This window comes from Tiliqua scincoides, chromosome 2, assembly GCF_035046505.1.
Source record: "Tiliqua scincoides isolate rTilSci1 chromosome 2, rTilSci1.hap2, whole genome shotgun sequence".
Taxonomy (NCBI): Eukaryota; Metazoa; Chordata; class Lepidosauria; order Squamata; family Scincidae; genus Tiliqua; species Tiliqua scincoides.
In genome coordinates, this window is record NC_089822.1 from 266,859,480 (window position 1) to 266,876,123 (window position 16,644).

Genomic DNA, 16,644 nt, shown 5'->3' on the forward strand with positions numbered 1-16,644 from the left:
CACTGCACCTTAAGCAGGAACCAGGATTGTCATCACAGCAGTGGGAAGCACAATGGTGGGAGTTCCTTGAAGCACTGCAGACCTGTTGTTCCAGAGAGGGCAGCCCACAGCTCCCAGAGACCGTGCCATGGGGTGAGACACACATGCTCTGACCAGCTGACAGCTGAACACAGAGTGGCATCTAGATGCTTCCATACCCTCCTCTGAACCTGCTCCAGCTCATCCCTGTCCTTAATATATCCTGCCCTTTTGGTATTCAGGGGAGGTCTGGCTAGTTCTGAGTAGGGGGAATTATCACTGCTCAAGCTCTGGACTCTGCCTCAGGCCTTTGTTGAGGCAGCCCAGCAGTAAGACAGAAACAGTAGAGTACAATAACTATATTGAAGTGGGTTAGATGACACAAACAATTGTGGAAGAAAAGCCACTGCACCCTAATTCTTTTTAAATCAAGGGCACAATACTGCCAGTTTGCCTCCCAACACCTGCTTGCTGCAGCAGACCGGCCAATATCTTGCTCTCTGTAATTGGGCAGAAGCAGGGCCTAAAGGCAGTAGCCCCCCTGCCCTTTGCACCCCACCCTGCCTCCAGATTCATGTATCTTTTAGCTCACTGCTAGACCTGCCCTCTGTGCCTTCCTTTCATCCCATTGTCAGCTTAGCTAAGGTCACAGGATTTGCTGCATCTGGGGAAGTACCTTCTGGGCAGTAATGATGTGCTGTGGGAAGAAGGACTTCCTGCTGTCTCCTCCGACTCTGTCAACAGGCAGAAGATCCGATCTGGGGCCCTGAAGAAAAACTTTTATTTCTTAGCTGAGTTGGAGGAAAAAAGTCTTCCCTTCTGTCTCTTGCAGGCAGTGGAGCCGCCTCAGCATGTTGTTCTGCGTTGCCTCCTCCGTGGGCTGGAGAAGGAGGGGCTGCTACGAAGTCTGCTCAGGTAGGGGGCAGGTGACCAGGGTTACTGCAGAGAGCAGTGACAGAAAGGGCCACCTCCTTTGCTTCTTCCTTTCCTGTTGCTTCTGGTGCTGCAAGATGTGGGGGTGCCCATTTGCAGATTATTCCACAGGAATGCCATCAAGAGTGCCCTTATGTGCAAGTGGGAGACACCCCTTTTGACTGGCATCATCTGATCACATTGGCAGGAGTCAGGAGGGGCAGGGCTCCTTCTCTCCTCTGCTTGCAGGAATGGAGGTTGCTCACAGCGCCTGTCTCAGAAGCAGCTCTAAATACCCTGCAGCTCACCAGGGCAGTTTGCAGAGAGAGGCAGGAATGAAGGTTCACTATGAATCAAAGACATAACTGTAGGAAGCATCGTGAACTGTGTTGGGCCTGTGTAGTTTAAGTAGAGCTCATTTCCACACAGCACTGTGCCCAAGAACTGGAGATGACTAGAGCCATCAGTGTGCATGTCCTGTTGTCCCAGATGCTGCCCACATGTAGAACCTGAGCTTCTCCTGCTCCTTTGAGAGCCTTCCTGCCATCTTGCCCTGGACCACTGCTCAGGCAGGACTCTGTCTGTGACTCTGCTGGTGCTCTAGTTGGACAAGCAGAGGTTGGGTCCCAGGTGCTATTAAGTGTTAGGACAGGTGAAGAAGTGTTGCCTTTGGAAGGATAAGTCACTCTGCACATGCCCAGGGGCACTTTCTCCAGCTGTCCTTTACAAAAAGGTTTTGCTTCCCTTCAAAGGGAACCCAGCACATGCTGAGTTAGTTTCAGCCCCAGTTGCTAAAAAAGGTGACAGCTGTCAGTCCACTCAGTTATGTTAGCTGTCTGCACATACTGAGTTATGTTAGCTGTCTGCACATACTGAGTCAGAGACAAAGCTAACCATTTGGTTTATGGAAAGTTGCAGGCAGCTGAGTCACACTGAGTCAGCAGAATGACTCTGCACCTGAGCCTGCCACACCCTAGTTAAGAGAGCAGAATGTGATTGGGTGCTCAGACTACTAAAACCCTAGTCTGCAGCTCCACCAGTGCAGTAGTAGGTGTTGAACTGAGATACTGCTGCCGGAGACATTTTGAACTGTGTTTATGCTGTGACTGACCCTGGACTGACTAACTGACTGTGTTGTGTGGAAACTGATTTGGATAAGGTAAACTGGACTGCTATAATCTTTCGTGTATGACCTGGACTGTATTTTGACTATTCTTTGTGAAGAACGCCTTGCTCTAATATACACCAGAAAAGTTAAAGGACTCTGCTGTGTCTGCTGTTTCTTTGCATCCTGGTTTGCTACTGGGACACACCCAAGGTTCCCCCCTTAGTTAGTAAGCAGTGCAAATGGCCTTCAGAGCAACTGTCTGCTGGGGTGTTCTAGCTCTGGCTCCTACACTGAGCAGGAGATTGGAGTGGATGACATAGCAGGACCCTCCGGTTTCCAGATTCTGTGCAAACTACACAGACCACAAGGATTGAGGTGTCTGAGAGTTGCTTGCCTGTGCGGTGTGCAGGAGGGGTCTCCAAGATCTGGCAGGGGGCTCTGTGACTTGAGGAAGGACTGCATGGGGGTCTTCTGGAAACAGCAGTTTGGTGCGAAGCTTTTTGTTCTTTGTTGTTACTCTATTGAATAAAACTTAAGAACTACGTTTTTAAATTGCTGAAATGCTAAGGGTTGAGGTTTGCAGGAAAATATCAGGTTTCCCCTCCTTGAGTCTCTGAAATGTGTCTTGGGTAGGGATAATCTGTGCCTTTCTTCATTCAGGCTCCGGTGTCCTTTGAGGAGGTGGCTGTGTCTTTCTCCAAGGAGGAGTGGGCTCTGCTGGAGCCACAACAGAAGGCCCTGTATGCAGAAGTGATGCTGGAGAATCTGGAGAATGTGGCTTTTCTGGGTAAGTCAGGACCCCTTTGCTTCATCTCCCTACATCAGGGGTCTCCAAACTGTGACCTGCAGAGTGATTCTGCAGAGAAATGGGGAGCAAATGCCGGGATGGGAAATTTCCAAAGTAACAAAGGTCTTTAATGGAGGGGGCTGTGGCGCTGTGGCAGAGAAGCTGCTTGGCATGCAATGATTCTGAGTTCAGTTCTTGCTGCATTTCCAGGTGGGGATCTAAAAATTCCTCCAAAACTCTGGAGAGCCATTCTGGGCTGCTGGAGCCTGGCATGGCTCCAAAGTGGAGGGGCCGCTTAAACGGCAGGGTGATGATCCTGCAAAACTTAGTGCTTTGCCCCTCTTCTAGCTATGCTACTCTCTGCATATGAGGGACGCCCAGAAAGTAATGCACCACATTTTTTTTCTTCAACAATTATTTATTGAACACAATGAGACTTACACACAAGAAAGAATGATGTTTCTTCTGCACTCCCTATTTTTCCACGTAATCTCCATCCAGTTCTATGGCCTTCCTCCAGCGAGACACAAGGGCATGTATGCCCTGTCGGTACCACTCATTGTTCTGGTCACGAAGCCATTTCTGTACTGTGTGAATCACCTCTTCGTCATCCTCAAAATGTCTTCCGCGAATGGCATCCTTTAATGGCCCAAACAAGTGGAAGTCTGAGGGAGCTAGGTCAGGGCTGTAGGGTGGATGGGGTAACACAGTCCAACGCTGTTTAGTGATGTGTTCCGAAGTCCTCAAACTTGTGTGAGGCCGAGCATTATCATGTTGAATCAAACATTCACCTGGGTTGTTATTGCGCCGAAGTCGCTGGAAGCGCTTCTTGAGTTTGGTTAATGTCTTCACATAAGCTTCAGAATTAATGGTGCTGCCACTTGGCATCACATCAATGAGTATGACTCCCTCACAGTCCCAAAACACAGTGATCATGACCTTACCGGCGGAAGCAGTTGCTTTGAATTTTTTCTTCTGTGGAGATTGAGGATGACGCCATTCCATCAACTGTCGTTTTGTTTCGGGCTCAAAATGGTGAACCCAGGTGTCATCACCTGTCAGAATCCTGGACAAGAACGCTTCCCCCTCATCTTCAAAACGTTTCAGCAACTCAGAAGAAATGTTTTTTCTGAGAGATTTGTGGTCCACCGTAAGATAGCGCGGAACCCATCGTGCACACACTTTTGAGTAGTCAAGAGCACGGATGATTGCATCCACACTTCCTTTGCTGATTGACAGCTTCAGCGCCAACTGCCTAGTCGTTATGCGTCAGTCCTCATGAATGAGCACATCAGCAAGCTGTGTCTTGTCAGGTGTGACAGCTGTGGATGGCCGCCCTGAACGCTGCAAATCTTGGAGCTCTGCCGAACCGCCTTCTAATGGCCTCACCCTCTGTGCCCAGCGACTAACCGTACTTCTGTCGACTGCAGATTCTCCATAAACTGTACACAAACGTTTGTGAATATTCCCAACAGTTTCTTTCTCCGCAGTGAGAAATTTAATGACGACACGCTGCTTGTAACGTACATCACTTACAGACGCCATTTCGAAACACTGCTGCAGCTACGCTATCTGTCTGAAGAAACCAAAAATTTGTGTGCGCACTCCTGAAAATTCAAATAATGTATATCTAAAGTTTCGCATTTGTACTATTACTGTAGGCTGAGAAAAAAATGTGGTGCATTACTTTCTGGGTGACCCTCGTATTTTATAGATATTTTAATTTTATATATTTTATAGATATTTATACTTTATAGACCTGTGCTTCTCCCTGCTTCCTGCTTTTTGAGGAAAAAATAGGCAAAAAGACCAGTGGCTTCTCAGAGAGGCACACAGCCACAACAACTGGCTCTGGCCTTTACAGTGTGGACTGCCACAGAGGACTGCTTTGTCCCCCATGTTTTTTCGTATCTACGTATAGCTGCTGGGGGAAGTCATCCAGCTCTATCTGTCCTTACCATCCCATTCCAGGGAGGCTACACAGATCCTGGAGCACTGCCTGGAGGCGGTTGGGGTATGGATGAGGGCAATAGATTAAGATAGATTCCAGAAAAGACAGGCCTCCTGATCAGGAAATCCTTGATGCAGGGGGCGGAGCCAACACTCAGTGAAGTAGCAGTGAACCTCGGAGGACTCCTGGGGGGACTGCTAAACAGATGTGTTTTTCATGTGCCTCAACAACTAAGGCACACTTCATTGCCAAGAAGATGGTACGAATTGCTGAGAGCTTGAACGGGGGAGTCTTGAAACAGGAAATTTCAAAGATTTCTCCCCGTTTGCTCTGTGCTGAATCACATTGTATCCCGGTCACCATCTTGGAGATGATCCGGAAAGCTGGGAACTCCATCTCCCACGGCCTAGATACAACAACATGACAGCGAAAAAAGCTTTAAAAAGCAAGTAACCTTGGGTCATTAAAAGGCTATAAAAAGAACTGCAATCTGCAATCTGCAAACTGCAATCAAGAGGTTGGAAGGAGGAAAAGATAATTTTAAGATTATTTACGTTGGCTGGTAGCCACCCAGAGGGGAAATGAGCGAATCTGGATCTAAAGAAACCCCTGCTGGAGTAAACATAAGATTATTTTGCTTAATGGTGTGCATGGAAAAGAAATAAATCTTCAACAGCTGAAATATCCTTTACTTTTGCTTTCCTAGCAAGACGCTTTGATTCAGGCCTGGTCATTTAAAGGCATACTAACTTAATTTGACAGTGTTATTGACTTGGGTTACTGATCCATCCTTTCTGGAAGAAGAGATGCAAGATAAAGATTTGGATGACTCTTTAATTGTTTGACTGATTTGACATTGTTATTGACTGGATGTGGAATATTGATTTATACTTTTTGCATACAAAAATTGGAAATTAGCCCTACAAGAAGTGGCTGGATTTGATATTTGCAAAAATTTAAAAATTTAAAGGAGGTTAGTAAAAGCCAGTCCATATTAATGGATTTTTTGATCGATTTTAAAAGTGAAATTGAGCAACAGGTCAGAAAATTATCTGAACAAATGAAGCAAACAAATTCCTCCCTGGTAAGAATGCAGGATTACAAATACCAGACAAGAAAAAAGAATGGATCAAATGTCAGATGAAACTAAAGAAGTGGAGTATTTTGAAATGAGACAGGAGATGGAAAAAGCAATCGTCACTATAAGAATTAAGAATTTTAAGGAAGAAAATAGAGGGAACGTCCAGAGAGCACACTGTCTCAATAAGAGGAAGAATTTTTGGATTAAATCCAAAAACAACAGAATGAAGAAAAAGAAAGAAAAAAAGAGGGACCAAGAAATTTAAGAGATTTAAGAAGAAATGGAAGGAGCAGCGGGAGGAGCAAGAAGGAAAACACCAATAAGACAGAGGACAAAGCAAGCACTAGGACAAAAAGTTAAAATGGCTGAATAACAAGTAGAATTTTTTTTGCTTTTCTTTTGTAGATATTAATGGTTCAAATTCTTTTTAGAAATGAAGAGTATTTTATTAATCATATTAAATCAAAGTAGGTGTAAATGAAAATTTGGAATACAAGTATTGTGAAAATTAAAGTGGTATTAAGATAAATAAAAGGGTTATTTTTTAAAAGAGAAGTTATATAATTTATAGATGGTATTTCATTCCAGAGAAAATAGTAAAAGTGTACCTTGGGTCATCAAATAAGACTGGATTACCGTAGTGCACTCCAGTGGGGCTGGCCTGAAGGCTTGGAAGCTGCAATTAGTGCAGATTGCAGCAGCCTGGGTGGTTACTGGAGATAAGCATTTTCACTCTGTTGGTCTGCTGCTTCAGCTACTGCACTGGGTGTCCATTGAGCAGGATGGCAGATGAAATGCATCCACTCCTGATCTCTCCACTTCAGCTGAGCTCAGTGCCTTCTTCATGTCATATACAAAAGAACAAAACGGTGCACGGAAAAGCCCCTCAGAACAAAACAGGTGATTCAGGATTTCTCAGATGCTACTACAGCATTGGAGCTGCTGAGAGAATTTAGAGGAGGACCCCTATCTTGTGACAATCTAAAGCAGGGGTCTCCAACTTTTTTAGTAGGAGGGCCTGTTAAGGGATCATCCCCGGGGCTGCTAGATAATTTGCAGTCTGGATAGGAGCAGGCCCTGAAGCCTTGGCCTGACTGAACCAGCACGGCATCTTGGGAGCTGCTGCTGCTGCAACATCTGGTGATTCATACCAGGTGACTGTCACCCCATGCAATGTCAGAGTGACTGTGCAGTTTTTACCTTACTCTGATTGGCTGTCACTCAAATAAATTCCAGCAGGGGCAAGCTGGGTTGTGGGAGATGCAGAGTGGATTTTGTGCCGAAGGCTACGTCAGTGTGATCCGTGATTCGTGTGCTATTTGGACTGTTGCTGTTGTATATACTGTATATAGTAAAGAGGCGTTTGGTGGAGGACTTCTGCCTTGTGTCGTCTTTGTTCCCAGGAGTGTGCACGCTCTGACCTTGGAAGATAGGCAAGCCGTGCAGCCGGACAGCGGCTAGCTGTGTGAACGTCTCTCCAGTTCGCAACAGGTTACGGGCCCAGCTGCTATCTAACTGCCCTTGCCTGAGTCTGCTGTACCGAGCGCATCTGTGAGTACCCCAGTGAGTCTGCAGAACAAAGGTAATCTGCGAGACCTGTGTACAGTCCTGAAAGATGGCTGCAGCGACAGCATATCCACTGACTCGGCTTAACGAGAGCAACTATGTGGGCTGGGCTATTAAGATGAGGATGTATCTTATCAAACAGTCGCTGTGGCAGGTCGTTCAAATTGCACAGCTGGACGAGAGCCCAGAAATGGACATTGCTAATGAGCAAGCCTTGGCCACTATTATTTTGGGCTTGGAAGATAGCCAGTTGATCCACATACATGGCATAGAGTCAGCGCACGAGTGTTGGAATGCACTACGCCAAGTTTATGTTTCTGACTCTGCTGTATCGAAGATCAGCCTGACCCGAAGGCTGTATCGCAAGAGATTAGAACCTGGCACCATTGTTACCGAGCATCTCCGTGCTATGCGGCAACTATTTATGGAGCTGGACAAGAGAGGAGTGTCGTTTCCGGAACTGCACAAAGTTTTTGTTGTCCTATCTTCTCTGGATGAGTCATACGACACGCTTGTGACGACGCTGGAAGCTCTCCTGGAAAGCCAGCTAACCCTTGCTTATCTGACCGGCCGGCTGGTGGAGGAGGAGCAGAAGCATGCAGACAACCGGCAAGAGCGGGGGCAGGCTGCCAAGGACTCCCGAGCGAGGGAGGCTGCTGCGAACAAAGGTGCTGTCCAGGGAAATGTTGATATTTCTGGAGTGCTTGTCGTTAAACAATGTTTTGCCTGTGGTTCCACATCACACCTGCGACATTCCTGTCCCTCCCTGAAGAGCTAAGGTGCGGGGAGGAAGGACACGAGGCACAGGAGGGGCTACAGGAGCTCCAACATCTTGGTGGTACAGGTGGTGGAACAAAGCAATGAGCACCGGTGGCTGGTCGACAGCGGGGCCAGCCAGCATGTCGCCCGAGATAAAGAACTATTTACGTCCTTGAAGCCGGCTGTTCGAGCCGCCGTGAATCTGGCAAATGGACTCAGCTCCCCAGTTGAGGGGGAGGGCACAGTTTCAGTGCCAGGGTTAGGTGAGTCCGTGAGTGATGTACTTTATGTCCCTCAACTGCAGCACAATCTGTTAAGTGTTGCTGCCTTGGACAGAAAAGGTTTCTGTGTGCAATTTGAAAATGGGCAATGCAAAATCTTAAAGGGTAACAAGGTCTGTGCACAGGGCACCAAAAAAGGTGGTCTATATGTGTTAGAGGAAATCTCCTCTGTAAACGCCACCAACTTGTTTAGGAACGAGGCGGTTGATGCCCGATGTGCCCATATCTGGCACAGAAAACTTGGCCACCCTTCCTATGCTGTCCTGAAAAAAACAGTGCAAAACGCCTGTGGGGTTAAGTTGGAAGAATGCCCACATTATCTTGACTGTCAGACCTGCAAGAGGATGAAGTCAAAAGCGTGCCCCGTAAATCTCCAACATCCCGACCATTTGAACTAGTCTACGCTGACCTCATTGGCCCCTTTGAAAAATCAATTGGGGGTGCGAAATATGTTTTGGTCCTGATTGACCATTATAGCAGGTTTAGCTTTTGCTATCTGCTGCAGGCTAAATCACAAACCTGCCAGCGTATTTGTGAGTGGGTGAGGTTTGTAGAGTGCAAGTATGCGCAAAAGGTTGGGGAACTTCAAACAGACCGAGGGACAGAATTTACGTGCACTGAATTGAAAAACTGGTTAAGAGCACAAGGCATTTGCCAAAGGTTGATTAATAGGGGCGTGCCTGCCGAGAATGGAATGGTTGAGAAACGCAATGATTTATTGCAAACCAAAATGCGTGCACTGTTAGCTGATTCAAACTTGGGAAGGAGATATTGGGCGGAAGCCATGCTGACAGCAAATTACTTAATAAATCGTCTATGGACGTCTGCCATAAATAAGACTCTGTACGAGGTGTTGTACGGATGACCCCCATCCCTAAAACATATGCACATATTCGGGGTGTCCGCCTGGGTCAATATACCATGAAAATTAAGACACAAATGCCAACATAAATCATTGAAACTGACGTTTCTTGGTTATGAACCAGGAGTTAAAGCATACAGGTTCTGTGACAGGAATCATAAGCTGACGTTATCGTGCTCAGCAACATTTAATGAGTCGGAAGGTTGGAGCAGGCATGTAAGGGAGGAAAGCACAGTATTCATGCCAAGTTTGCCAGCTGAAAATTTATCGCAGCAGGCAGATAAGCCCAGAGAGGAGGGGCCGGACGGCCAAAAGGGGGAAAGTGAAAAGTTAACCCCAGAACTGCCAAAAATGCAGCCAGAAGCAGAAATTCCAGCAGTAATCCCCAGACGCTCTCAAAGGGCAAACAAAGGGATTCCTCCCGAAAGATACGGGTTTGATGTTAAAATGGAGTGTGTCACGGTCTGCAATGTAATAGTACCTCATTCCTATGAGGAAATGTTAGAATTGCCGCAAGAGGAAAAAGTGAAATGGCAAGAAGCCATGAGCAAAGAATATACAGCCCTTGAGGAAAGGGGAGTGTTCTACAGAACACAGCTGCCTGGTGATCAGCATGTCATAGGTTCACGGTGGATTTACAAGATAAAACCGTCTCCAAATGGAGACATCTACTGTTCCCGTTTAGTCGCACGGGTATTTACGCAGCGTTTCAACGCTGACTATGATCAGACGTTTGCCCCTACCCTCAGGAGGCAATGCATACGGCTATGCTTAGCCCTGGCAGCAAAAAAGGGAAATTATACAAAACATTTAGACTTTGATACTGCTTTTTTGAATGCTCCTCTACAACAAGCAATATACATGGCCAAGGCACCAGGGTTCACCAGTCCTATACCGGGGACTGTCTGGAAGTTAAGGAAAGCCCTCTATGGCCTGAAGCAAGCTGGCCATGAATGGCATGAATGCCTGCATGGCAACTTAAAACTGCTGGGCCACCAAAGCAGATCCCTGCGTTTATCAAAGGGGGGAAAATGACAAACATGACGCTGCTATGCTTTGTAGATGATTTGTTATTGTTAGGCGAAGAAGAACAGGTGAACAGGGCTGTCCGGGAACTCAGCCAGAAGTTTAAGTTAAAGGATCTTGGGGAGGTCCGTCAATACCTCAGTGTATGTATCGACAAAGCGCCTGGAGGGGGGTACTACTGGCACCAAAGGCCTAAAATAGAACAGCTCCTGCGCAAATTTAACATGGAGCTGTGCAAAGGAGCTAAAACTCCAATGGTACAGGAGTTTCAGAAAGCAACATACAAGGACAGCCCAGAATGTGATAAAGCAGTGTACCAGTCAGCGATTGGAAGTCTTTTGTATCTTGCACAGACATCCAGGCCTGATGTGGCAAACGCAATCGCAATACTTAGTAGATACATGGCGCAACCCAAACAAGCACATTGGGCGGCGATAAATAGGGTAATAAGGTATGTAAAGGAAACAGTGAACTATGCCCTGATTATCCAGCCAAAGGGGGAGATAGAAATGCAAGTCTATGTAGACGCAGACTGGGGCACGGATGTGCAGACAAGAAAATCCACCTTGGGAATGATAGTAAGGTGCGCAGGTGTCCCGATAGGATGGAAATCCATTAAACAGAATTAGGTAGCGCTTTCAAGTGCGGAAGCTGAATATGGGGCCTTGTCAGAAATATGTACGGAGTTGATATGGTTTCGGCAATTAGCTAAAGACCTAGGCATGGACAGCGAAAGGCCAATCACTGTCCTGGAAGACAGCCAGGCTTGCATCAGCATGGCAGCATCTGACAAAGTAAAAGCCAGAACCAAGCATGTTGGTATACGATACGCAAATGTGAAAGATGCAGTAAAAGAAAGGTTAATTACACTAAGTACTGCCCCTCAGAGCCGATGCTGGCCGATATAATGACAAAGCCATTAGGTGCTACCAAGCATTATGACATACTATGTGAACTGGGAATGAAAACTGTATTGAGGTATGAGAAAAGCAATCTGTGAAATGTATGTAAAATGAATGTTACAAATGTACCCACTGTAAAAATCTAGTTGTACCGAAGGGGAACCAGTATACCTAAATCTGAAATGTACTATCCAGCCTGAAATTAGGAGGGGTGTTAAGGGATCATCCCCGGGGCTGCTAGATAATTTGCAGCCTGGATAGGAGTAGGCCCTGAAGCCTTGGCCTGACTGAACCAGCACGGCATCTTGGGAGCTGCTGCTGATGCAACATCTGGTGATTCATACCAGGTGACTGTCACCCCATGCAATGTCAGAGTGACTGTGCAGTTTTTACCTTACACTGATTGACTGTCACTCAAATAAATTCTAGCAGGGGAAAACTGGGTTGTGGGAGATGCAGAGTGTATTTTGTTCCGAAGGCTACGTCAGTGTGATCCATGATTCATATACTATTTGGACAGTTGCTGTTGTATATACTGTACATAGTAAAGAGGCGTTTGGTGGAGGATTTCTGCCTTGTGTCGTCTTCTTCCCAGGAGTGTGCGCGCTCTGACCTTGGAAGATAGGCAAGCTGTGCAGCCGGACAGCAGCTAGTTGTGTGAACGTCTCTCCAGTTCGCAACAGGGCCACATTGTATATTTTACATACTGGGCTGAAAAAATCAGTGATGCACAGCACAGTCTCTGGCCGATCCATTGCGACAACCTGGTTTATCATTTGTTTACACAGGTGCAAAATTGGTGCTGTGCCCTTACTGTGATCCTTCTGTAGCATACCAGAAAAGTCAACATGCGGAAACCCAGTTTGTTTTATTGGCAGGGATGAGGTTAACATTGAATATTTATGCTATGTGGATCTTATGGCCCAGGTGATTGAAAGTGAGGGTTAGCCAGGCTGGCACACTCTGGCCATGTAGAGAGAAGTGCGGCAGACTGAACTGTGCATGTTGACTGTCTTACTGTGGTTGGGGGGGAAAAATTATCTAAGTTGCTGCGGGTCGGATAGAGTCTTGTGGCAGGTTGGATTTGGCCCCTGAACTGGAGGTTGGAACCCCTGCTCTAACCGTTGAGAGTTTGTCACTGGGAAGGGCTGCAATACTATGAATAATTTCCTGAGAATCATATCCGCTGAATCCATTGGGTTTATTTCTGAGTATATTTATATGCTAAGTAGTGTCCATGGGAGGTTCCATTTCTGTTGCTAATCGAGATATTATCTCTGTTCCAGGAAAGTACAGCCAAGACAATGAGAATCACACGAAGCCACATGGGGTGTCACCGGAAACGGCCTTGCGTGATGTAGAAGAAGTGACTCTTAGAGACCAGGATGGATCAAGGAGGCCGGAGGGAAGACCAGCACCTGTCAGGAGGACTGAAGCGCTCATTCTTCAGGTTTCTGATTTCCGTGAAATTCCAAGACAACAAGAACATCCAAAGGGGAAGAGAAAGAAAAAGGGGGAAACAATCAGTTCTGAATCCTACATTAATGAACACAGTGAAATCTGCACAGGGAAGAAAAGGTTGAAGTGCTATGAGAGGAGAAGGAGCTTTAGTACAAGCTCACACCTCGGAACCCATGAAAAATTCCAGACAAGTGAGAAAGCTGCGCATGAAGTTGGATCACAGAAGCAGAAGGGAAGCCAGACAGAGAAAGAGAGAAAAAAATCTGATGCTCATCAGGGTGGGGATTTGAGTGTCTTTCTAGATGATCCAGAAAAAGAAACTAGAAAGAGGAGGGAAAAAGCCCCTCAAAGTGCTGAAACCTTTAACAGTAAATCAAAACATGAGAAACCACATAAATGCTTGGAGTGTGGAAAGAGCTTCACTCAGTGGACAAGCCTTGCTGTGCATCAAAGAACCCACACATATGAGGAGAAACCATATGAATGCTTGGAGTGTGGAGAGAGCTTCAATTTCAGAAGAAGCCTCACTGTGCATCAAAGAACCCATACTGGGGAGAAACCTTATAAATGCTTGGAGTTTGGAGAGAGCTTCAGTGACGCAGCAAACCTCGATGAGCATCAAAGAATCCACACTGGAGATAAACAATATAAATGCTTGGAGTGTGGAAAAAGCTTCTGTAGGAAAGCAAGCCTCGCTGTGCATCAAAGAACCCACAATGGGGAGAAACCATATAAATGCTTGGAGTGTGGAAAGAGCCTCAATAGCAGAGCAAACCTCACTGTGCATCAAAGAACCCACACTGGGGAGAAACCATATAAATGCTTGGAGGGTGGAAAGAGCTTCAGTAGTAGAGCAAACCTCACTGTGCATCAAAGAACTCACACAGGTGAGAAACCATATAAATGCTTGGAGTGTCGAAAGAGCTTCACTCAGTGGATAAGCCTCACTGTGCATCAAAGAAAACACACTGGGGAGAAACCATGTAAATGCTTGGAGTGTGGAAAGAGCTTCACTCACTGGTTTTACCTTGCTCTGCATCAAAGAATCCACACTCGGGAAATACCTTATAAATGCTTGGAGTGTGGAAAGAGCTTCAGTGACGCAGCAAACCTTGATGAGCATCAAAAAATCCACACTATGGAGAAACCATATAAATGCTTGGAGGGTAGAAAGAGCTTCAGTAGTAGAGCAAACCTCACTGTGCATCAAAGAACTCACACAGGGGAGAAACCATATAAAAGCTTGGAGTGTCGAAAGAGCTTCACTCAGTGGATAAGCCTCACTGTGCATCAAAGAAAACACACTGGGGAGAAACCATATAAATGCTTGGAGTGTGGAAAGAGCTTCACTCACTGGTTTTACCTTGCTCTGCATCAAAGAATCCACACTCGGGAAATACCCTATAAATGCTTGGAGTGTGGAAAGAGCTTCAGTGACGCAGCAAACCTCGATGAGCATCAAAAAATCCACACTGGGGAGAAACCATATAAATGCTTGGAGTGTGGAAAGAGCTTCAGTGACGCAGCAAACCTCGATGAGCATCAAAAAATCCACACTGGGCAGAAACCATATAAATGCTTGGAGTTTGGAGAGAGCTTCAGTAGCAAAACAAGCCTCGCTGTGCATCAAAGAACCCACACTGGGGGAAAACCACATAAATGTTTGGAGTGTGGAAATAGCTTCAGTAGCAGAGCAAAACTCGCTGTGCATCAAAGAACCCACACTGGGGAGAAACCATATAAATGCTTGGAGTGTGGAAAGAGCTTCAGTGACGCAGCAAACCTCGATGAGCATCAAAAAATCCACACTGGGGAGAAACCATATAAATGCTTGGAGTGTGGAAAGAGCTTCAGTGACGCAGCAAACTTCGCTGAGCATCAAAAAATCCACACTGGGGAGAAACCATATAAATGCTTGGAGTGTGGAAAGAGCTTCAGTGACGCAGCAAACCTCGCTGAGCATCAAAAAATCCACACTGGGCAGAAACCATATAAATGCTTGGAGTTTGGAGAGAGCTTCAGTAGCAAAGCAAGCCTCGCTGTGCATCAAAGAACCCACACTGGGGGAAAACCACATAAATGTTTGGAGTGTGGAAATAGCTTCAGTAGCAGGGCAAAACTCGCTGTGCATCAAAGAACCCACACTGGGGAGAAACCATATAAATGCTTGGAGTGTGGAAAGAGCTTCACTCACTGGTTTTACCTTGCTCTACATCAAAGAATCCACACTCGGGAGAAACCATAAAAATGCTTGATGTGTGGAAAGAGCTTCAATACAAGAGGAAAGCTCACTGTGCATCGAAGAATCCACACGGGAGAAACCATATAAATGCTTGGAGTGTGGAAAGAGCTTCAGGCAGAGATCAGGCCTGAGTGTTCATCGAAGAACCCACACTGGGTAGAAACTATATTAAATATGCCATTGAAAGGCATTTAGGCCATCAGGTGTTTTCACCATATCCTGTGGCAAGAAGTTCCACAGATGAATTACAGTTGGGTCAAGAGAAGCTGTATTTGCTTTTGCCTGTTCTGACCCTCCCACCTGTCAGTCATAGTGAATGTCTCCTTGTTCTGACATTGTGCAAGAGAAAAAACTTTTTCTCTCCATCAGCTGCTTAATTTTTCATGTCTCAATCATGTCCCTCTCAGGTGCCTTTGTTGGACAGATTGTTAGATTCTTTTCACTGACACAATGCCAAACAGTCACAGAACTTTTAAAAGGGTTTGGAGGCTTTATTTCTACAATAGTAATTGAATTACACAAACCAATTTATCCTCGGTTTGGATACAAATGTTCATCCTGGTTTCCCATCTTGTTTCCCAAAGTACCACACCCAGAAAATCACATTAAATAAGGTCGAATAAAAAAGCTACCCATGTGACACTGTCTGTCACTTCCACCTCCTTATTGGGCCTATTACGACAGGTTTGGTGCATGGTCCTGGCTCTAATTAGGTCATTCTGCCCTGCATCCCAAAATGTTCCTGGCCCACAACTTTGGTTATACAAGATCCTGGAATTTTTCCTGTGGGAAAGTTATGATCTACATGTTCTGCCAATCATTCTTCAGCCTAGAAAAGAGACGCTTGAGGGGGGACATGATTGAGACATACAAAATTATGCAGGGGATGGACAGAGTGGATAGGGAGATGCTCTTTACACTCTCACATAATACCAGAACCAGGGGACATCCACTAAAATTGAGTGTTGGGCGGGTTAGGACAGACAAAAGAAAATATTTCTTTACTCAGCGCGTGGTCGGTCTGTGGAACTCCTTGCCACAGGATGTGGTGCTGGCGTCTAGCCTAGACGCCTTTAAAAGGGGATTGGACGAGTTTCTGGAGGAAAAATCCATTATGGGGTACAAGCCATGATGTGTATGCGCAACCTCCTGATTTTAGGAATGGGTTAAGTCAGAATGCCAGATGTAGTGGGGTTGTTCTTATGTTCTTATTATTTCTTTAGGTCACTTTGACATAATGACCCTCCTATCCTGTTTTTGAGGGGAAAAACAGTAAGAACATAAGAACAGCCCCACTGGATCAGGCCATAGGCCCATCTAGTCCAGCTTCTTTTATCTCACAGCGGTCCACCAGATGCTCCAGGGAGCACACTTGATAACAAGAGACCTTCATCCTGGTGCCCTCCCTTGCATCTGACATAGCCCATTTCTAAAATCAGGAGGTTGTACATGCACATCATGGCTTGTAACTCGTAATGGATTTTTTCTCCAGACTGTTGTCCAGTCCCTTTTTAAAGGCACCCAGGCCAGATGTTGTCACCACATCCTGTGGCAAGGAGTTCCACAGACCAACCACACGCCGAGTAAAGAAGTATTTTCTTTTGTCCTAACTATCCCAACACTCAGTTTTAGTGGATGTGCCCTGGTTCTGGTGTTATGTGAGAGTGTAAAGAGCACCTCTCCATCCA

General features: G+C 46.0%; 1 protein-coding gene across 1 annotated transcript; it reads left to right on the top strand.

Annotated features, from left to right (window-relative positions):
* The first annotated feature begins 21 nt into the window (after positions 1-21).
* LOC136640354 (zinc finger protein 420-like) lies at positions 22-15,833 on the top strand. The gene is made up of 4 exons (XM_066615417.1): positions 22-132; positions 851-933; positions 2,699-2,825; positions 12,540-15,833. The coding sequence occupies exons 3-4, from the start codon at positions 2,792-2,794 to the stop codon at positions 14,957-14,959; spliced, it is 2,454 nt and encodes an 817-aa protein (XP_066471514.1). The 5' UTR covers positions 22-132; positions 851-933; positions 2,699-2,791; the 3' UTR covers positions 14,960-15,833.
* Positions 15,834-16,644: the final 811 nt, after the last annotated feature.